The 22,983-nt window shown below is 40.0% G+C and overlaps 1 protein-coding gene across 5 annotated transcripts in view; it reads left to right on the plus strand.

The window, feature by feature from the left end:
* The first annotated feature begins 4,244 nt into the window (after positions 1-4,244).
* Positions 4,245-22,983, plus strand: part of ryr2a (ryanodine receptor 2a (cardiac)) — a 291,199-nt gene continuing 272,460 nt past the window's right edge. For all 5 annotated transcript variants that reach the window (XM_079658890.1, XM_079658889.1, XM_079658891.1 and 2 more), the window contains exon 1: positions 4,245-4,353. In XM_079658890.1, the coding sequence (XP_079515016.1) occupies positions 4,306-4,353 (48 nt within the window). In that variant the 5' untranslated portion in view covers positions 4,245-4,305. The remainder of the gene's footprint in view (positions 4,354-22,983) is intronic.

The following is a 22,983-nucleotide window of genomic DNA, read 5'->3' on the forward strand; positions in this document are numbered from 1 at the left end:
AATTGAAAGTTGTTTACACACTACTACAAACTTGTTAACATTATTGGTAATATTGTTTTAAGGCAGCTGGGTGAGTTACACTCCGTGTATCTACAGTCCAATTGTTTTTCTTTATCAAAAACGTAAACGGAAGATCGCCTGAGAGGCCTTTTTGCTTTTTACCTTACTGATGGTCTAATTGTCCTTGGACCGAGGGGCGGGGCGAAACTCATGGAAGTGATTTCAAAACAAAAGCACTCGTTTGCTAAAATCACACTTTGAATCACTACAGTATCCTGCTGAAGGAACTGTGATTATTATAAACAACTCAAGGGGAATTTAGCGATCACAACGAAAACGGCCAAGACCCACTTTGAGCCCAGAAAACGAATGTTGTTAAGGGCTGTATAATATGCCTATGTCTAAAATTGACAATATTGTTAGGAGATTTAAACTATACTGCGATTCTGCACTGCGTTCAACTCAGCCGCCTCTCGAGTTTGCTTTTTCAAATCAGCTGCTCTTAATTATTCCTGCTATATTTGACGAGTGATACAAATATTTTTTACAACAACTTCTTAAGGAAACTGACACTCTTGGAATCTGTACTAGTTTGACTTCTACCAAAAATAAAATGAAGTACTTTTAATGCGTACTTTGTGAGTAAAGTAAATTATTTCTCACAAAAACCTTTCTAAATTATAGTCAATTGTAAAAAAAGTTTTAGTCAAAGTATACGTTTTTCTGCCTAAAATAGTTTAAATTGAACGTAAACTATATCAAACACCATATGCATGGCAATCAACCCATTTTTGCCCACTATTTAAATTGACTTTGGTTGAAGTTAACAATATTGATATTATATAGATATATAGCATATCATTGATGCAGTCTTTCTGAACACTTTTACAATAAAATACTGCAAATGAAGAATATGTGTAGTGTTCTGCACAGATAGTGCCTTAACTTGAATTTGAAAGCATGTGGCAACTTTACTAATACAGCAGATGAAAAGATTTGTGAAAGGATAAATACTTCAATGGCTCTCTAGATAAAGGGCGTTTTATGGTTGCTTGTATTATCCTCAGATAGTGGTTTGTTTAAAAAGCTAGTGACATTTGAATAAATATTGAAAAAGGTGCTCCAAAAAAGGCATATATATATAACCTGGCCGGCTTAACCAGTGTGTATTTCTTCAAGCACCAAGATTTATAAAGTACAATTATGGGCCAATGATTGTGTTATAACTTATTTCTCCAAACACATACAGTAAAAATGCCTGTTTTGAAGCCTTACAATGGTGCAGGAAAAGGACTTTACATTGTATTATACTTAAAGACAGGACTATTCAGTTAAGAGAAAAGAAAAAAAGGAAATAAAATTGTTATAATGGGTGATGACATGACATTGACATGACATTAATGACAGACATAATGAGGTCCTTGGCAGTTGGCACTTAGACTTTAGAAGGGTCATTTTGTGATCATGGGGCATCACCCTTACAGCATCAGGACAATATCATATTGAGTCAGACACTGGAAGTGTGCTGGAGGCGTTGACTGGGACTGATGGAGGGATGAGGCTGATGAGAATGAAGAATCTGCGAGGTACTTACTAGCGGCAGAGAAATAATTATATATTAAAATACAGCAACATCATAAGAGGCCAACCAGAGTGACAGAGTGTGTCACTTTGTTTCAGGATATTTGTGACCAGCTATCCAGGTCAGTCTCTAAAGACTTTCCAAGGTGTAAAAATGCTGCTGCCGGAGTACTGACTGGAAGTATTGCTGATAATATGTCAACCATATCCTCTTAAAATACTCTGTCCAATTATAGCAGTCTCAGGAAGAAATGTTTTTTAATGCTTATTAAAAATAGCAGAAAAACATGCATTCTTGTACTCAGGAGGGGACATTGACAGAGGATTTTTTGTTTTAAAACAACAGACTCGAAGCACTAAATTGTATTGTGTGTAAGACTACTGAGTCAAGCAGTATCAATATCATTAAGAACTAATGGTAAAATTGTCTTTTTTATCATTCATCAAAGATAGCAGAAAACATGCATTATTTAGGCTACTGGAGGAGACTCTGGCAGAGGATTATTCACTATAAGTACTAGGGGTGCACCGAATGGGAAATTCTTGGCCGAAACCGATACGGAAAATAGGAAACGGTTGGCCGAAAGCCGAATGCCGAAAGGCCGAAAATGATTAATAGAAATATATATATATATATATATATATATATATATATATATATATATATATATATATATATATAATGTATACATTTTTTACCAATGTTGTTCAGCTACCTGATTATGGAAAAATAAATGATTATGGCAAAACTTAACTTAAATAATAATCACTATTATGGGTCCATAAAACATTTATTCAGCACTTTTGAATGCATACAGCACATTAATTCTAAGTCAAGTGCATTTTCTTTTCTCTGTAGGATAACTACAACAAAGTGCATTCAGAACAAAGTCAAGGTGCTTTAAAACTACATAAACATCTAGGCCAGTAGGCCTACAACAAAATAGTGTAAATAAAGACTGTAACAGCCAGGCCTTCAACAACAACAAATGCACCTATAAGTGCATGCATACAAATGTGCAAACTGGATAAATCCACATGAATGTAACTATTTACAAATGAAATTACAATTGAATTTCAAGAATCTGTAAATAAGGCTGTCTGTCCTCATAAGCAAAGTAGTAAACATTGTATAAAGATACATCAAGTGAAAACTGGATACAAAATCCACAATCAATTACAAATTAAATTATAATTTCAAGAATCTGCAAATAAGGTGGTCTGTCCTCATGAGCAATGTAAACAACATTGTATCATTTAGATACCGAAAGTACAATATATTGAACACTGTGCTGCTGTCATTTCCCCCTAATGATAACCTGAGATGGTGAATTATAACTCACAATGAAAATTGGTCAGGAAAGTGGGTATAGAGTAGACATGTAGAACTTGATAAGCTTATGATAAGCCAGCCTTGTCTACTTATTAAGGAAAAGTGGGAGGTTCTTTTTAATGAACAGTAGCTTCTCTGCTTTATCAGCCATAAGTCTGTTCCTCTTCTCATCAAGCACATGAGAGGCAGCGCTGAACAGTCTCTCGCTGTCAGTGCTTGTGATTTGATCTTACTCCGCATATTTCTTCCGGGTGTTTTGATTTCAAGTGGTGGAGTAATCCCGAAGTGGTGAAAGTCTTTGCAGTTACACCCCCTCGAGAAATGTAAGCTGAACACGTTTTACAAATCGCAATCCGCGCCTCTTTCTCTGATATTTTTAAATATCTCCAAGCGGCAGACATGTTGGCTGTGAGCCAGCCGCGAGCATGGTCGCGCGCCGTGCTTGTCGCCGCGTTTTGATTACGTCATCACAACAACACGTTAGCTTACCAACGTAACCCTGTTCTCTGACATTCGGTGATATTTTTTAACCATTTTCGGCCGATAATTTTCGGCGGCTGAATATTCGGTGCATCCCTAATAAGTACACCGTAAAAGTACTTCATTTTATTTCTGGTCGCAGTCAAACTAGTACCGAGTCCAACAGTGTCAGTTTTATTAAGAACTTATGATAACAAATACTTGTATCGATCATCAAATATAGCAGGACAAAAAATGAAGAGCAGCTGAATTGAAAAAACAAACTCGAGAGACGGCTGATCGCTAAATTCAGCTTGTTTCCCCTTGTTTATAATATTATCACTGTTCCAAGCACACAAGTGTTTTTGTTTTGAAATCAATTCCATGAGTTTCGCCCCGCCCCTCGCTCCAATGACCATTAGACCATTTAGTAAGGTAAAAAGCAAAAAGGCCTCTCAAACGCTCTTCCGTTTACGTGTTTAATAAAGAAAAACAATTGGACGGTAGATACACGGATTAGTTACAAATCAGATATTGAGCATTATAAAACAAAGGCATTCTTGAACAGTGATACAAAATCAATAGAAATGTACTAGATACATTTGAAAGAGACACCTTTTGGTATCTTTTGGCGTGTATTGAGCATATACAGTCTATTAGGGCATTGGTCTGAATGCATTAATTTAGCCATTATCGGTCATGGAGGGAAAGAGCTTCCATACCTAACCGGCCGAGAAATGGAGCAAACTGCTCACGCGCACACACCACACACTCGCTCACACCTGTGCAGCTCCTCCTTCGGTGAGCACTCACCATCCAATGAGAGGCGAGTTTTCCTGCGCGTGGGCTTCTGCATACACCGACGCACGCGCACACCCAGCCTGTTGTCCGCACGTAGATACAGCACGAGCATCTCCGTTTGAAAGCTAACTATGGCCGAAGGAGGAGAAGGCGAGGACGAAATCCAGTTCTTGCGAACTGTAAGTCCTTTTTCTGTTTCTCTGAAGCCGAGAGCCGGCGCTGTGTCTGCTGTCACTGCGTCTGTGTGCTGGCCGTGTGTGTGTGTGTGTGTGTGTGTGTGTGTGTGTGTGTGTGTGTGTGTGTGTGTGTGTGTGTGTGTGTGTGTGTGTGTGTGTGTGTGTGTGTGTGTGTGTGTGTGTGTGTGTGTGTGTGTGTGTGTGTGTGTGTGTGTGTGTGTGTGTGTGGGCAGGGAGTTTACCGCATTAAGGATGACAGCTCCTCCAGATACTAGTCATTTGTCAGTGAGTCCGCATCATGCTGACCGCAGACTAAACGGTGGCATAGGAATGAAAACACACTGACTGACAGTTAGAAAGACAGGAGGTGAAGAGAGATGGACGAAGGTGTTTTGCTGTCATTGTCTCAGAAAGAGGAGTTGAGCAGCATGTGTGTAGTGGCTGGTGTGTGTTGGCTGGGAGCGGGGCGCAGTGCGGTGCAGCATGAAGTCTGATGCATCTGCTTCACTTCCATCACCTTCTACACCTTCTACCTCAAAACACTGCGTCTGTATGTGTGTATATTTATTGTTTGTCTCATTATGAAGTAAAAGCTTGAACAGGTCATGGTCAGGAACGTGAATAATCAAACGGGAATCCACTGCACCTGACTATTTTCCTTTTTGATGGAAGTGGGCTGGAACATAAGTATAGAAATACAAGTCTCTGTATGTTAGTTAGACATTTAAAACTAAAGCCTTATTTGTAGTCCTTTCTGTCAGTGAGATGATTCCATTGTTGCCAGTGCAGTGCAGCGTCAGTATCATGAAAGCAAAAGGAAGCTTTCTGCAATGCTATAAAAATGCCATCTCTTGATCAGAAAAATGAAACATGACAATAGGATGACATTATTTTTACTAGAAGGAAATCTAGATTGGGTTAGAGGCAGCATCAATATTTGTTTTTGTCTTTATTGGGTTAAATAATGTTGTGTAATGTGATAGGAGTCTCTCATAGTAACAAACGCATGGAGAATTCTCAGTACTCTGCACTTCCTCATATCCACAGAACCTTTTAGTGTCTTTTAGCTCATTGTTTTTGTTAAATGCCTGCAATAGCTGTTTTATTTCAGTCTCACTGCAGTCTTGATGAACCTCATGTCTAGCAAAGCAGGTTGCTGTTTTCAGTGAAAGCAGTGGCAACAGAAGTGAGAGCTGGTGAGCGAAGTTTTGGGTTTAGCAGCTAAAGAGCCGGATATTTTTCTCTGAAGTTTATGAGCGAAATAGAGCTAAAAGCAGAGTTTATATTGCCCACACCCAACAGATGTGTAAGCAATTATTTGCTATTACTTTTGCCAAATGAACTTAACAAGCTGCAATATGTTGAGTATGTGTGATTTAAAAAAATGTATTAGCATCCTGTATTTGCTGCCCCAGGAAGGCCAACAAAAAGAGAAAAAGTGAATTTTCTGCCACAACACTTAAAAATTACAAGACACATTCTTTCTTCTCTTCTATACTTTACTGCAGGAGTTAACATTAATTTACATCCACTAACATATGACATTGTTTGTACTTAGCATTCTTAGAATGTTACAATTGTGCAAAGGAATAGTAAAGAAAATAAACAAATAACCCTAACACGACACGGCGCATAAGCATACATAATCATGGATTCCTATAATAATAACATGAAGTACATCCAAATAATAGCAAGTGCAAGATATTCATTAACAATGAAATGATAAACCGTTCATTGACTGTCAGAATATGAATTGGCAAACATGTGGATATTCAATGGTTTCTTGAAAATTCCTGCAGCATGAGCTGTTTTTCAGACAAAGGAACTTCTCCTCTGGACAACACTGCCTGGCCTTTTCCATTATGTTCGGACTTTAATTCTTTAATTAATTAATAATGAAAATAATGAATAGTCTCATCCCTAAAATACATGCAGAAAAAGGGGACCATAAGAACTAACAGCGTTTAATGCTAATTCCATGGGATGGGTCTAATTTGCTGTTGATTGAAATTGTGCGATGGCACTTTGTTTTGGATGGTGATGCTTAAGGTGATATAAATGATTATGTGTTTTTACTTTTTTATTTTGCCACATTTAGGCTTTTTAACAGAACATTACCAATCTGCTTTGTGCTGGTCTGTAAGTAGTCCTGTTACTCCTAAAGTTTCCACAGAATAAGTGTGTGCTGTGCTGTCTTATATCATGTGGTGTCAGTGCTGCTGCAGTATTAGAGGTCTCTGTTCACTGTGGTTTTGATAGTAAGTTGTTCAGAGCTCAGAGGACAGGCAACATGTGAGGGCCACTTCACAGGCACTGCACCCAGGGAAGGCACCGGAGCACTCTGCATTTCATACTTCATTAGGCGCAAGTGACTAACGTTTGAACGTGCACTGCATCTTCATCACAGTCAGATGGTATTAGCAAGACCAGAAAAAGGCAGTAGTACAGCCATACTTAATCAACAAGACGCTACAATACAGTACACCCAGGCAAACTAATTATTTATCATTGCTGTATATGCTTATGATGGGGAACGCAAAAAGGCCAGGTGTGACCAGGACATTCACCTTTAAGAGGCTACCCTACTTTCATTTTATATCATTTGTTTCAATGATATTGTAAGGGAGTTGGAGTTAAAACAGTCCAGTTATTCAGTCTGTTTGTATACCGACGACACTGATTTGTGTTATTGAGTTGTTTTGATGATGGCTACATGTCACTAGCTCGGCCATTGATCTGTACTGTCACTGTAGAACTACAGCCTCAATGCTGTCCTCTCCAGCTGCTTGAAAATGGCTCATGATAGATCTGTCAATATCAGTCTGACTGCGCATTAGGTCCTTTAAAGTCCCAATTTATGTGTCATTGTAGTAGCAAGGTTACTTCAACATTGTACAATTCTAGCTTGTGTGTGTGTGTGTTTGTGCTTGTGTCTTAATTTTCTCAACTGTTGCCCGATGTGTTATATATAATGTATCGTATTATAAAAATGGGACAGTAGGAAGAAGCTTTTACACTGTTTCAAATAAATAAATGTCACTCTACAGTTGAGTTAAATACATTGCCTGCTCATTATATTAGAATCTAAGGTAGTTCAACCACAATTTTTGGCTGTTGTTTGTATTAGGGTTGTGCGATATATCAAATACTGAATTAAGTAATTGAACACAATGAAAACTAGGTTTTGTTATGGTTTTTTTCGTCCTTTTGTAAAAGTTACGTTATGTTAGAATTGCTTTTGCATTTAGCTTTTTTTGCACACACCTAGGGCTCTTATAGACACAAAACCTACATATACGTCAAACACACTTTCCTGCCTATACACAACCCTTTCCTTGGCGACATATGTTTGATTTTTCCGCTGTTGTAATCTCAGAAAACAGGTTAAGTGCCTATATAGTTAAGAGTCTTAAAGGAGTAAAGGAATTGTTTCATCAAAGCAAGTTTAAAGGCTACGTGTTCAGTTCAGAAAGTGGTAAGATGGAGGTGGAAGGATTAGTTCTCAAAGTAAAAAACAGTGGCTTCATTGTCTGGCAATGGTTTGGGTATCTCTGGGAAGATGGAGCAAACCATGGCTAGAGTAGTAAAACCGTTTCCACAAAAGGTAGCAGTACGAAACATTTGTTTCTCCAATTGATGAAAACAATGTGTGGCACTGGCATGTATTGGCGTCCAGTCCCAGATTTTCTCATATTAAGAAAAACACTTTAGATCACTACCAAACTCTTTTTGTGCCAAATTGGTCAGCTATGATTGCAGGGTCTTCACTAAAATGTTTTGTTCAGGTGGATCTATAAGAAAATGTTCACAATCTATGATAAACTGTGATAAATGTTGTTGATGATCAGTAGTTTAAATGGCACGTAAGCAACCCATGCGGCTCATTATTTTAGATTAGCCCTGACCGTCTCACTACATCCCTACTGGCTTCACCAATAACCGTCTGACAACAGCCGTTTACTCCTGCCGATACTGCTTGGCTCGGCTGCCTCTACTTCCTATACAGAGGAACGTTTGTATTATTACATACAATGGCTGAAATAACAATAGGGACAGTACGTTTACATCCAGGCTTATCTTTAATGCTATTCCTTCTTTCTTCCTCCTCTCCTGCTCCATCCATACCTTTCATCCTCCTCCACCCTCCCTGTAATCCTGCAGCACTTCCTGCTAAGTGCTCTTTGAATGCAGATCAATACATGGTTACTGGTGACTGCTGATGTCTCAGCATAAAGCAAACAGCATGGCAGCAGCCTGTGTTTGTCTTCATTGAATCTCTGTTACAGAGAAATGTCTGTGTTTGCCTACTGGAGAAATGGACCAAGCAGAGAATTCCAATGGAGAGCCGTCAGGTCAATTAAAGGAACACGCCACCTATTATCTATCTTTGGAGTATCCCCTCTGTATCTAAGTACAAATGACCTGAAATAAGTTGATTGTTGAATATGTGTTGAAATTCATTCAATAATAGGCTGAGGATTCATACAGAATGTTGTGGTATGTATTTTTGTATATGATTATTTATGTAATATGCAATTTGTAATATCTGGAAGCAAGGGTAAAAACCTTCACAGATTAGAAAATACAATTAAAATTAAACATTAAATAGCAAAATACATCTTTGTTGCATGCCTTTTTAGAATGACTGAAGGTGCAGTGAATAGACATTAGAAATTCTCTGAAGTGGCAGGTCACCAGTATGTTTGTTTTTTGCTGTGTGTTTGTGGGCACATTTGGATCTCTAAAAGCCTAAGCATTACATATAGAGGCTGATTTATTTAAAAGTTAAACATTTTACTGATCAGCAGGAGGACAACGTTCAGTGCCCTCCAAACTGCTGAAATCCCCACATCAGAAAACATTCATATGTTTTCTTATTAATCACAACTATGGTTTAGGTTTGGTTTAAATGAACATATACTTAGTTGAGGTCAGCAAAACAATTGTGGTTAGGGTTTAAAGAACAACTATGTGTTTTTTCTTAGAGACACATAGACAGTGTTTGTAAAAGTAACTGCTGTCTGTTTCATTTGCCACAGGCTTTTTCAACTCGTCTGTCCCCTTATCTTTTTTTCTAATTGAATGGGACATTTTAAAGTTAAAAGATCTTTAGTGCTCTCTGGTTGACAATATGTTCTATCACATTCTTTCTAAATTACTTTCAACCCAAGTTTTCATTTCTGGCCAACCTAGGTTTCTGTTACTTATTGGCCAACGGATACATCAAAACTATTATATTGTCTATTTATTACATTACATTACATGTCACTTGTTAGTCGCTTTTATCCAAAGCGACTAACATACTCAATACTGTGGACAATCCCCACAGGAGCAATTTGGGGTGAAGTGTCTCAGGGACACAACGACATGCTGACTGCAGTGGGGTTTGAACCTGTGCTCCCCTGATCCGAACACCAACGCACTACCCACTGCGCCACACGTTTCCCGTCTATGACATACATGGCTGCTAGAGGTCTGTGTCGGGAGAAATAGGTTGTTACAAGTCATTTGAGCTAAAGCCTATCATGCTGTCTGTTCTTGTTGTAAAGGCTTCATGGGATGCTTTCATCATTCAGCACGAACAGGGAGACTTTCCCCCGGGTCTTTGTCTCTTACAAGCACTCACCTAAGAAACCTTGTCCAGGTATTCCCCAGGTTTCTTGTTGACATGACTTCAGTTATCAGGTTGCAGCTGGAGTTACCTGTTAATATTTACCGGTGTTAGAATAGGTCAGATCTGTACATAGATATGCGAGTGTGAGGAATGGCTCAGAGAGTTCAGGCAGCAGAGCTTTTTTGTGTAAGTATAAAACTTACTGTACCCATTCTGCCACTGCAGCACTGTCCTAAATCCTTCAAGGGAGCTTAGTTTCCCATGTAAGGACATGCTGACCGGCCTGTGTGACAAAACAACTTTTTATGAACATAAACTGATGACCCAGTTAGTATACAATTTTTAATACCTAAACGAAAATATGAAAGCAACTGATTTTTACATAATTTGTAGGTGGGCTTAATAAAAGCAGTATACGTGAGGGTTTTCTGGATAATTTATCCATTTATAGTTTGGTTGTTTTGAAACAAGGTTGTATGATGTACTTGTTTTACTTACCGTAGATGGCCGTCTATATGCCCCCAGTTTAGAGGAACAGACAGTAGAAGCTGACAGAATCAAACTTATTTTGACCTAAAAGTTAAATACTATGAAATGATATTCTGTCTGAGGTCATAGGTCCTATATCACCTTATGCATATTAAAGCATCTGACTGCCAACTAACGTTAAGACCCCTCAATGAAAAGAAGAGGGACAGCAGAGCAGGGGTCCTTTGCATCACACAGCTGTGGCTTTACTTAGCTCCTGCATCACTATTTCATCACATGTGCATCACTATGAGCAGTGACATCATCATCATGAAAGGTAATCAATGATTTAGTTTATTAGCAAGTGCTTCCAAATAAAGAGAACACTGAAAATAACATGGACACAGGCACATAAAATGATGCGTCCAAAGAGTTATTAAATGAAGTGCAGAAAGAAAATAAGATTATGTATCTAATTTTAGTTTAAAATATACGCATTTAGTGAAACTGGCATAACACCTTAGCCATCTGAGTCTTATTATTAGGTTATTGATCCAATGTGTTCCACAATTTCACTTCACTATTAGAGAACCATGTTAACCTTATCTAAAATACAGTGATCCCATTCTGTTTTTATAAATACAAGTTTTGTTGTTAGAATTGCATGGCTTATGCCTTATGCTGTTGGTATGGTTTACATGACATGCCACTTGTTTGATGCTTTTATCCAAAGTGACTTACATACGCAGTACTGTGGGCAATCCCCACAGGAGCAATTTGGGGTGAAGTGTCTCAGGGACACATTGTCATGCCGACTGCAGTGGGGTTTGAACCTGTGACCCCCTGGTCCGAACACCAACGCACATCCCACTGCACCACACGCTTTAAACATAAGGGATATATTTTTCACACAATTCCCTCTCCATCTATCAGCTAACCGCCCCACCCTCAGCAGTGTGTGCTGACAGGGCGCAGAGCACCATTCTTTGGCTTTAATTTGAATCATACCACAGAGGAAAATAATCTGTCAAATCACTGTCCTTCAATATTTGAGCTATTTTCCGACATGTTTGCTGTTCATTTGATGGCCTTTTGACATTCAGACCAAGCCGATTTTTACGTTTATGATCTTCAGCTTTATTCAAATATGACAGCACATGTATACACATTTTTACTGACGGAAAGACTTCCCTTTTTATGCAAACATTCTGCCTCCAGAATATGCTTTGTTGTCCGTCTTAATCGTACCCTATGAAGATACCTAGCAACTATTAAGTGTTTTATTTTATGGAACCCAAGAAAATCGATTGGCAATGCATTGTGGGATTCTGTCAACACAGGACTGAACGGTGATGCAAAAAAAAGGGGGAGGGGTTGAACATTTAAAATGTTTCTGCTTTTTATGCAAAATGACGCACCAAGGCCGCTCGCTGTCTAATACTGTCATGGGTCATGGTTCAAGGAAAAACTCACAAGAGTAAATAAATTCAGCTAATAATATATATACATAATATTCCCTCAACTACACAGAGCATATCTTCAGTGATGTATATCGATTTTTTAATATGTCTGTATTATGTTTGTTTAACCTCCTGGGGAAGAGTTATTATAAAGTGTAATCTGAGCTGAGATTATTTTTTTTAACAACCCAACAATTGCCATTTTTTCCTTGTTTATATTGCAACTAATGTATATTGTATATCAATTAATCTGTGGATTACATTCGAATAATCAAGCAATTGGTTAGTAATCTATATTTATAGAAAAAGTGGAAAGAGTGGCATTCACATTTCCTGAGGTGTGTCTCCAGCTTGCTTTGTCTGACCAACACTACAAAACCAGAAAGTTCAAATGACATGTTTTTTGATCTCACAAATCTTTCCATCTTTGTGCTGTCAGACATTTAAATGATAGTGTTTTGTGGTGTGTGAGACTTTCACGCAATTTGAAGTCAGCTGTCTGTTCAACCCTCTGAAAGTGAAGGCTCTTCACAAGACTTCAGTATTTCCCCTAGGATGGAGTCATAGCAGCGGTGCTAAGGCATGTGGCCCAGCATAATGTAAGCGCGGAGCGCGTGGAATTTTTTTGTGTGTGCGCGTGCGAAGTGTGCCCTGCAAATCTGTTTCTATGTGTCAACACAAGAAAGGCTCTTGAGGCCTAGTACCAGGGCCGGTTCTAGACAATTTGCTGCCCTAGGTGAGATTTTAGGCGACATTTTATATGTAAAGAATAAATGAAAAATCTCTGTAATAGACGTCAAAATGGCTTCAAATGTATTCAGTATTGTATGAACATGTTTGAATTGGGGGGTGGACGTCACATCCTCTAGGGGGGTCCGGGGGTTCCCCCCCCCCTGGAAGATTTTTTCTTTTTACATTTTATAGTAAAATGCTTCAATCTGGTGCACTTTGAGCACACAATTACTAGAGACCGGTTTACATTTTAATAATCAAATAAGTATGTGAACATAACCAGTAACCTACCATAGCCAATAACAAATAAATGTAGCTTATTTTATTTTTGTTGTTCATTCATATCTTATTTTACCTAGTTAACATTGATTTATTTATGCATATTTTTGTATCTTTCCAACTTTAAACGATATTTTTTGGTTTACTGTCCTATAGTATACATTGGAATGATTTCAAACCTGTTTTTATTTATCCTAATAATTATAAAGAAATGCCTTGGAAATATGTGTTTACATAATTTGTGGTCAAAACGTTTGAGACCCACTGAGATAGCTTAGACTAAAATTAACTATCTAAATACTCAGAGTCCTTTACCTCACTGAGCCTCTCAGTCTGACAGGAGAGCTCTCCTCCACCCTGGTTGTAGAAACATCTACTTCTTATATCCGTTAGCGCAGCTAGCACCAGATTCTAATAACAACAGCGCCGGTACCGGTGCGCCCTCTCCCTTGCTCGCTCTCTCACTACCACGCTCACCCTTTGGCTGTGAGCTGCGGGCGCCTGATAAGCCAACATCCTCCACTTTCATCACTTACAGCACCCACCGAACAGGGCAAATTAAACATGTAACCGGGGTGAAAAGGGTGTTACATTTACTTAATTATAAATGTTGTTACATCAAGGCCGAAAATTTGGATGAGCGCCAACGGTCAAAAATGTTTTTTCCCTCCCAGAGCTACCAGCGCAGCGCCCCCCAGATCTGGCGCCCTAGGCAACCGCCTGTGTCGCCTATGCCAGAAATTGGCCCTGCCTAGTACATACAGTGGCAATGTCTCAAGATTTAGCACAAATACACCTTTATTGAACATACAGTAACACAAATACTACAAATCCACATAACAAACAATCAAAAATGAAAAAGGGTCGCCACTAATTATTATTTTAAGATTTTGGTACCTGGCTGGCGCCCCCTAGCAGCGGCGCTCATATTTCAGCAGCGGCGCTGCGCCGCCACTATTTGTATATAGGGGAAACACTGGACTTTGAATAAACACGAGCTCTGATTAATTTATTCCTTTGAAAAGCAGAAAATAACTTTTTAGGCTATTTCTGGTTATGACTTCCTCCTCCAATAGACCTTGACAGAAACTCTCGTATATTGTGGAAGACTTTCTTTAAGAATATAGTGTAATACAGTATATTGCCTGAATAGCTGGGTGCTTGCCCTTTTGGTATGTTGAGGACCATTTTAAATGTTTGGGGAGTTACCAGAGATTCCCTTTGGTGGAAATGTTAGAAGTTAGAACACAGTTAGCTGGTTGTTGCAAGCTAGAATGTTGTGTGAATTGTCTACAAATGTGAATACAACTTGTCTTAGAGAGGGTTGTGATGAGTGTAAATGGTAAATGGACTGTACTTATATAGCGCTTTATCCAGTCTTTAAGACCCCTCAAAGCGCTTTTACATACTACATGTCATTCACCCATTCACACCCATTCATACAGAGCAGTGTACCTTACTCTAGGACCTAACATTCACACACATTCACACACTGTTGGCCATGCCATCGGGAGCAACTCAGGGTTAAGTATCTTGCCCAAGGATACATCGACATGTTGACTGCATGGGCTGGGATCGAACCCACAACCTTCTGGTTGAAAGACGACCACACTCCCTCACAGCCACAGTCGCCCAGTGTGTGAGTGCAGTTTGATAAAACTGTATTTTGGCTGCAGAGTTGTGAGTATAAATTGTTGCACTGATAGAAATGTACCGTATGATGAATTTATTCATAGAAGGTAACAAGAAAGGAAAGTTGACTTACTTCCAAAAGCAGATCAGAAAACAGGGGGGTTTCTTAATTGCTGTTGCTTCCTTCCTTCCTCCTCCTCCTCCTCCTCCAGACAGACAGACAGACAGACAGACAGACAGACAGACAGACAGACAGACAGACAGACAGACAGACAGACAGACAGACACCAGAGTGGTTGACTGCTCTTCTTCAGGTCTGGTCAGGCTCAATTAAACATGGGATGCCGCTTCTGAATAATTCAAAATGAGTGGGGACTCAAGGCTGATTGTTGAACTCATAATTAATGTTGGACAACATATTGGTCAATGCACTGCTTTGATTTAGAGTTTGCGTGCGTCTGTGGTTCTTACTGTGTGTGCATCAGGCAGCCACCTCTATACTGAAGAGTGTTCTGAGTTTCATGCCCAGTTAATCCGCCTCATCCGTGAATCCTTTGGTGCAAAAAGAGTTCTGATTGTATGGAAGTCCAAGAAAACATTCCCATTCCCATCTCACTTGATTTTGAACCCTTAGTAAAAAAAATTCTACTAAGTTAATTAGGGATGTCCCGATCAACTTTTTTTGCTCCCGGTCCGATTCCGATCATTTGATTTTGACAATCTGCCGATACCGATTTTTCCCGATCCGATCTTTATTCAATGCATTAAGAGAAAAAAAAGATAACAGATAACGGCTGGTCATCCAACGCGATGAATTCAGCTATCTTGGTTATTCTTTTGGCCTTTTCTCTGTTCTGAGGCAGTTTCTCTTTCCTTTTAAAAGTCTCTGAAAGTGTTGCTTGTTTCAGTGCCATTACCTGTGTACTCGTCGTGTTGTTGTTGGTGTTTGTTTCTCAGGTGGCGTATTAGATTGGTCGTGTTGAACGTAGCTCTGTTCTTTCCACCACGCGGAACCTCCGCCTTGCAAACATTGCATCTGGCTGTTACACTGCCTTCGCTTTCAATTTTATAATACTTCCAAACTCCTGACATTTTCTCTGTCCCGACTCCTGAGTCACCAGCTGAACGTAGCCTCTTGTTCGCTTACTGCTACTATTAGACACTGCGCCCTGCCCACTCTGTTGCCAGATTTGAGAGAAATAAGCAACCAGGTCTATGAAAACAAACCCAAAAGAAGCAACACATACATGATGTTGTGTAATTTTAAACCAAAACCAAGGCCTCAGGATGACTGTAAGACGTGAACATGGTCATTTTTGTTTTGTAAAATTAAATAAAATAATAAAAATATTTTATAAAAAAAAATCTTTTGAAAATCACGTGATCGGCTCCGATCCCCGATCACGTGATCGGATCGGGACATCTCTAAAGTTAATGGTCTCAATCACTAGTTTCAAGTCTTGTTCTAGACACATTGGTTTTTATTTTGTGAATGATGGTCCCGTTTAAAGTAACATTAAGAGGGACTGCAGATAAAAAATAGCTCTCTTATCTTTGTAAGGTTATTGTGTTTTGGTCTGGAAATGTCTTGTTCAGCAGTTGTATTTGACTCCACCTTCACATGTCACTGCTGGTTATAAACAACAATGATGTCCACAGCCAAACTGAGGGAGTGAAAGCCATAGCACACCAAAATGATGTCACAGTGACTACACTTGTTTGAGTTATTTGTGTATCCAGAGCTCCCAGTGTGTACTATAGAACTTTGTATTTTTTAAAACATAGTTTCATGTTTCATTTACAGTACGATTGTGAGGTTATGTAAATTGATATGTTTAGACTTAAAATGTAAAATCAATGCTAAAGATGAATGCTCTGGGTAGAGAGGACTGTGTTTGTGCAAAGGGGCATGTGCTTTGAAGGTGACCTTTAACAGGTTCAAAGGATGCTCAGAGCAAAAGAGGATGAGAAATGAGTCAGAATTTCAGCAGGCGATAAAGGTTTTACTATTTTATTCAACAGTTACATTATTGTTAGATTGTGGAACATTGATTTGATTTTTCTCATGGCAGTTTGACTCTAGAGACAAACCAGGGGACTTTGGTGTCCATTTGGTGTAGTGTTTTATCCAATATTACATTTGGTTTATATATTAGTCACTTTCTTATGAAATACCAGGTTTTAGGCCTTGGTCTGAACATTCAATCCTGGAAATAAAAAATCAACCAGATACATTTTTCTAGATAGATAGTAAGTAAGTAACATCTGTATAGGAAGACAAGTTAAGGGATAGAGGAGAAAAGGTTATGGTATAATTACAGAGCCAATTGAGCCAATTGAGCAAATCAATGTTAGTCTGTTAACCAAAGTGCAGCCATCTAATAATGTACTATCTGTTATTAAAGATCAGAGGAAAAGAACAGAATGAGAGGTGTAAATACGGAATACAAATAAAGAAGCAAAGATATTGTAGAGCAGCGAGAAGGAAAAAAGCTTGGTGTGTCAATTCATTACATTGCCAGTATTTTTCGTTGTTGTGAGAAAAAAAAAAACGCCCCCTCGGATTTTTTAACAGCCCCCTCAGTCATTTCATCCTGGAGCCGGGCCTGGGGCCTCATTTATAACGCTGTGCGTATGATTCACGTGGGAAGGTTGCTTACGTAGTAGAAATCCCAAAAATAGGTACAGATATTTTCCGACATTTTCTGATTCACCAAACATTGCGTACCGGCGAGGAAAGTGCGTACTGCACTTCCTACGCCGGTTTCCCTTTATAAATCACAATCAACTCGAAATGCGGTACAGCTTTTGCGGGCTTCACTTAACACCCATATTTGCCTATAAATAGTCAAAGAAACGCCCATTCGTTCATTCATTTTGACTGACTGCATGAAGAAGATCGCAGGAAATGACTACAGAACAGCTAAAAAAGACATGTCACACCGTGTCAGATTTTGGTTATTTTGGGGAGGTCGAGATAAATCATATTGTTTGGTGGATGCAGTTTGAACCAGAGTAGCAGCATGGAGGTCGGATCGTCACCAAAATAAATAAATAAGTGGTCCGAAAAAGGTTAACGACGAAATAAATACACATAGCCTTCCTCAGGCAGTTTGTTTGTACCGGGGACAGTACCTTGATGAGAAACTGTAAGAAATGATCGGGGGAATCCCTCCGGAGTGGAGTCATGACGACTGGATCTGAATTATTTGTTTGTATTTGGTGGTTTGTGTTCCAGCTGTTGATCAGCAACTATATATCCATAATCCACCAGTTAAAGGAAATACAACTAATGTGTTATATTAGCTGTACAATTGACCACATATGGTGTTCTTAGTTTCCATACCTCCTGTGTTTTACGAGCGACTTATCAAGTCTTGGCAAACGGCATAAAACAAGATTAAACATTATAGTATATAACACCATGCTCGTATCTACGGCGTCAGTTTAGACGTAATTCTGTCCTCCTACTTACCGCATCATTTAGCCTATGAGAAAACATTTCATAACATTAACACAACATATTCGAGGTGGTTTTAAATAACATATCCGTATTTATCTATTTCTCCAAGATATGTTTTTGTGTGCGCTGAGAAGTCGCAAACAGGCGTTTGTTAAATCATTTTAAGATTGGCTTTAATCAATTTGTGAAAATGAATTCTTCATATGATAAATGAGGTAAGATTTTATTTATGGTATTATTTCCACATATTTCTCTCCATTCTTCCTTCTGCCAACGGTGTCGCAGTTTCTCATCTCTCCCGTTGGTGTGCTTAGTGCGTACGCATGGGTTAGAGTTTGCGTGGAGGACCGCAGGTTTTCCCGTCAAGTTAGTTTTTTATAAATCGCAAACATTGTGTAGAAACTGGCGTACGCCATTTTTTCTAGCGTATATCCCTTTATAAATGAGGCCCCTGGTGTGAACGCGCCTATTATCACTATTTTAGCACCAAGGTGCAAGGTTCTTTATTTGTCATACGAACATAGCTACAGAGTAGTTATGTCGATGACAATCTTAGGTCAAAGGCTTCTCCAACAGTGCAACACAATAATACAGAAAAACAGAAAAACATAGTGCAAGTAAATATTAAAAAGTAAATACAAAAAGAAAAATAGTTTAAAAAAAGTGAAATAACGAAATAAGAGTCTATATGCAAGCTATTGGAATGATATATTAGATAAATAGATAAATAATTACTAAGTAGCAGATGAATGTTATGGATGTTGTTGCAACAGTTCAGATGGTTAACAGTCTTATGGCCTGTGGGATGAAGTTGTCCCTGAGTCTGGTGGTTTTTGTCCGGATGCTGCGGTAACGCCTGCCAGACGGCAGCAGACTGAACAGTTTGTGGCTGGGGTGATGGGGGTCTTTTATAATCCGGAGGGATTTCTTCCTGAGCCGCTGGGAGTAGAGATCCTCCATGGATGGCAGCTTCGTCCTGGTGATGTGCTGTGCAGTTTTCACCACCCTCTGTAAAGCCTTACGGCTGAGGGCGGTGCAGCTGCCGTACCAGGCTGTGATGCAGCCAGTCAGGATCCTCTCTATGGTGCACCTGCAGAAGTTGCAGAGTATCCTGGAGTCCATGTTGAACCTCCTCAGCCTGCAGAGGAAGAAGAGCCGCTGTTGAGCTGTGTTGGTGATGGTGGTGGTGTGAAGAGTCCATGTCAGATCCTCAGTGATGTGGACACAGAGGAACCTGAAGCTGCTGACTCTCTCCACCATAGTCATTGATGGCGATGGGGGCGTGTCCCTCTCTCTGCTGCTTCCTGTTATCCACAATCAGCTCCTTTGTTTTGCTGACGTTGAGATGGAGGTTGTTATCCTGGCACCAAGATGTCAGGTCTCGTTGCCGTCTGTGATCTGGCCGAGGACGGTCGTGTCGTCAGCAAACTTCACGATGGTGTTGGAGCTGTGTGTGGCCACGCAGTCGTGAGTGAACAGGGAGTAGAGGAGAGGGCAGCTGAGCATGCAGCCTTGAGGGGCTCTGGTGTTGAGGATCAGGGTGGAGGATGTGATGTTTCCCACCCTCACTGCCTGGGGTCTGCCCGTCAGGAAGTTCAGGATCCAGTCACAGAGGGCGCTGTTGAGCCCGAGGTCTCTGAGCTTGATGGCCAACTTGGAGGGCACAATGGTATTGAAAGCTGAACTGTAATCAATGAACAGCATTCTCACATATGTGTTCCTCTGGTCCTGGTGTGAGAGGGCAGTGTGGATGGTGAGGGCTATGGCATCGTTTGTGGACCTGTTGGCTCTATAGGCAAACTGCAGGGGGTCCAGAGAGTCAGGGGGGGAGGAGGTGATGAAGGGTTTGAGTAACCGCTCAAAGCACTTCATTATGATGGAGGTGAGTGCTACTGGGCGGTAGTCATTGAGGCTGGTGATTTTTGTCTTTTTGGGGACAGGAACGATGGTGGAGTGTTTGAAGCATGTGGGGACTACGGACTGCAGCAGGGACCTGTTGAAGATGTCTGTGAACACCTCTGCCAGCTGAACTGCACACACCCTGAGAACACGGCCAGGGATGCCATCAGGTCCAGGAGCCTTGTGTGGGTTAACCTTAATGCCTGATTAGTGAAGCCAATGCCGACCTGCCTAACCTTTCTAATCATAACCCTTACGCCACGGGTTTCTAAAACAAGTCAAATTGTTATCAAAATCTATCAAAACATTCCCATACTTCCCACTTGATTAATAACCTCAATCTCGATCAGCTTCAAATCTTCATCACAGCCAGATGATAATGTTCTAAATGTATAGGGTCAAGCAGCATTATCGAGGCAGAGGCAGGCAGATCTGGTAGCTTAAATAGAGTGGCAAGTTTAGGGGAATGTGATTGGTTGGTTGTAAGAGGGACGAGGCGCGTCACGTGTAAATGTATCATTGGTGCTCGAGTTGACTGTCTGAACTAGCTCGCAGGCTTCGCCCCATTATTGTCAGATTTTTGTCTTAGAACTTTTGCCCTTTGATACTGTTTTTTTATTTCATGAAAGTTAATTGGAACATGAAGTTCAGTTAATGTTTGTATCAATATGCTGTTGTTTTGTCATCTAAGGTTTAAACAAAAAAAGATTCTGCAACCAATACACCAAATAAAAGGGTTAGAGAATAGTAGATCAGAAACCAATGGGTGATGTCACGGTGACTATCCTCTTTATATGCAGTTCATGTCCATGTGTTTTTCAGTTTGAATGTTCAATTACTGTGAAGTTATTGGCTAAGAAGTTATTAGATTTCAGGCTTCTTGCAAAAAATGTTTAAATGCGGCACAGAGGAATATCAAATAGTTATTAACCAGGTCGGTTAGCAGGTGGAGTCAGTGCAGTGGACGATGCGGTAGCGTCTGCCAGACGGCAGCAGGAGAACACTTTGTGGCTGGCATACAGTGGCAGTGCTCTCTGATGAACCTTTTGACCTTCTTCTTGCACCGCTGACCTTAGAGGATGCATGACAGCTTCTTCTTGGTGATATGCTGTTCAATTTTCACCCTCTGTGACTTATGGTGCAATTGCAATGTATAACGATGTCTTGGATTGCTAACTGTTATAAGTAATCGGTATTCAGCAACAGCTCCATCAAACCTTTAGATATTTTATAGCCTGTCCGTGTCCTGCAAACGTAATGAATCTTGTTTTTCTCTTTCTTCAAGCTGCCAAATGCATTTGTTTTTTTGTGGCTGAAGAAGCCACCTTCGCGTGACCCTCGCTGCAGTGTGGATTGCAGATGTGTGTGGTGTGATGGGGGGGAGTAATAGTGTTAAAGAGAAATAGTGAGATGGCCTGTTCCCCTCACTTCTCTGTAGTCTGTTTCTCTCTTCCTTGCTGCTTCTCACTGCAGTGCTGTTATGTAATCTGATTGATCATCGCGGCATGCTTTAGTGAGAGAAAAGGAACGAGGAGGCTATGGAGAAGTGGGGAGAGGGGGAGAAAGAAGAAATGAGATGAAAGCACAGGGCAGATGAGAGGAGGCTCTGTGACTGAGGAACCATGACATGTAATTGTGAAGTCACACTGTTTTATTCTCTTACTGCAGTTACTAAATGATGCAGTCACTAAACCATGAACACGAACAACTGGAGTTTAGTCATCCTTCTTTTTGTCTGAACAGCTAACCACTTTCCATTCCTCTCTCTTAACAATTACATTCATATGGAATCATTTCTATATTAACACTCTTCCACCTAGCACCACCCTCAGGCCGATATATGAACCTGTAGAATTCGAAACCCGCTGAGAATTACACAGAATGAAGGGCTGACTGCATAACATGGACTACAAACCTTTAAACTGGCATGATGCTTTTTGGGGGATCAGAATCATTTGAAATGTGTTATAATTTCAGAAAGATCTAACATTTGACTGAGGCTTGGTGACTTTAAAGCACATGATGCATACTGAGCACATTAATGATCCAAGAGAACCATCACAAAGGGTTCTCCCGTGGTAGCAGGTGTTACGAATGTTACGTTGTGATCAGATGTACACCATAGATCACTGCGACATCCTTATTTCTGTATTTGAGTGCCCACACTTATCAATTTAAAAATGTTTTATTTGTAAAGCAGGGTATCAATGCTTACTCATATACTTATACAATGGACGGTACAATTATAATGCTCCATGTACCAGCAGTATAGAGTTAGTAATCACCTATTGCGTTACTGAGTAAGGAGAGTTCACCAACATGTCAAATGTTTAACCCAATGATCATAACAACATCGAGCTCACACCTTTAATCTACTCGCATGTAAACAACCAGACCACAACATTGAGACTGCTTCTACGCCCTCCCACTGCTGGAGCGTAGAAGTCAGCCACACAAACACACAGCCAACCAATATTTAAGTTCAAAGAAAGCTTAATGTATATGTATGTAAAGCTTAAAATAATGGATCCCCTGTCTTTTACCTGCCAACCACATCTACCTACGGATACAAATAAATGACCTGAACCTGAACCTGATGGTAATGTTGGTTGGTCTCTCCATTAGTCAGACACTTTAGACTGGAATATCTATATCTATACATTTTTTGCAGCATTTTCACAGCTAATTTATTATAATTTTTAGTAAGGTCAAATGAAAAATATTAATCAATATCAGCCAGTGTACCAACCAAGCTTTTTCATATGCGAATGTTTGCAAATGTTTTGTCCTTGTTCTTAAAACTGGGAAAGTTACACTAAAATGTAGTTTATCTTTGCTATGACCCTCAGCTGTCACAGCAACCTAACGTGTGTGTGTGTGTGTGTGTGTGTGTGTGTGTGTGTGTGTGTGTGTGTGTGTGTGTGTGTGTGTGTGTGTGTGTGTGTGTGTGTGTGTGTGTGTGTGTGTGTGTGTGTGTGTGTGTGTGTGTGTGTGTGTGTGTGTGTGTGTGTGTGTGTGTGTGTGTGTGTGTGTGTGTGTGTGTGTGTGTGTGTGTGTGTGTGTGTGTGTGTGTGTGTGTGTGTGTG

The sequence above is a fragment of the Notothenia rossii genome (assembly GCF_949606895.1).
Source record: "Notothenia rossii genome assembly, chromosome: 11".
Lineage (NCBI taxonomy): Eukaryota > Metazoa > Chordata > Actinopteri > Perciformes > Nototheniidae > Notothenia > Notothenia rossii.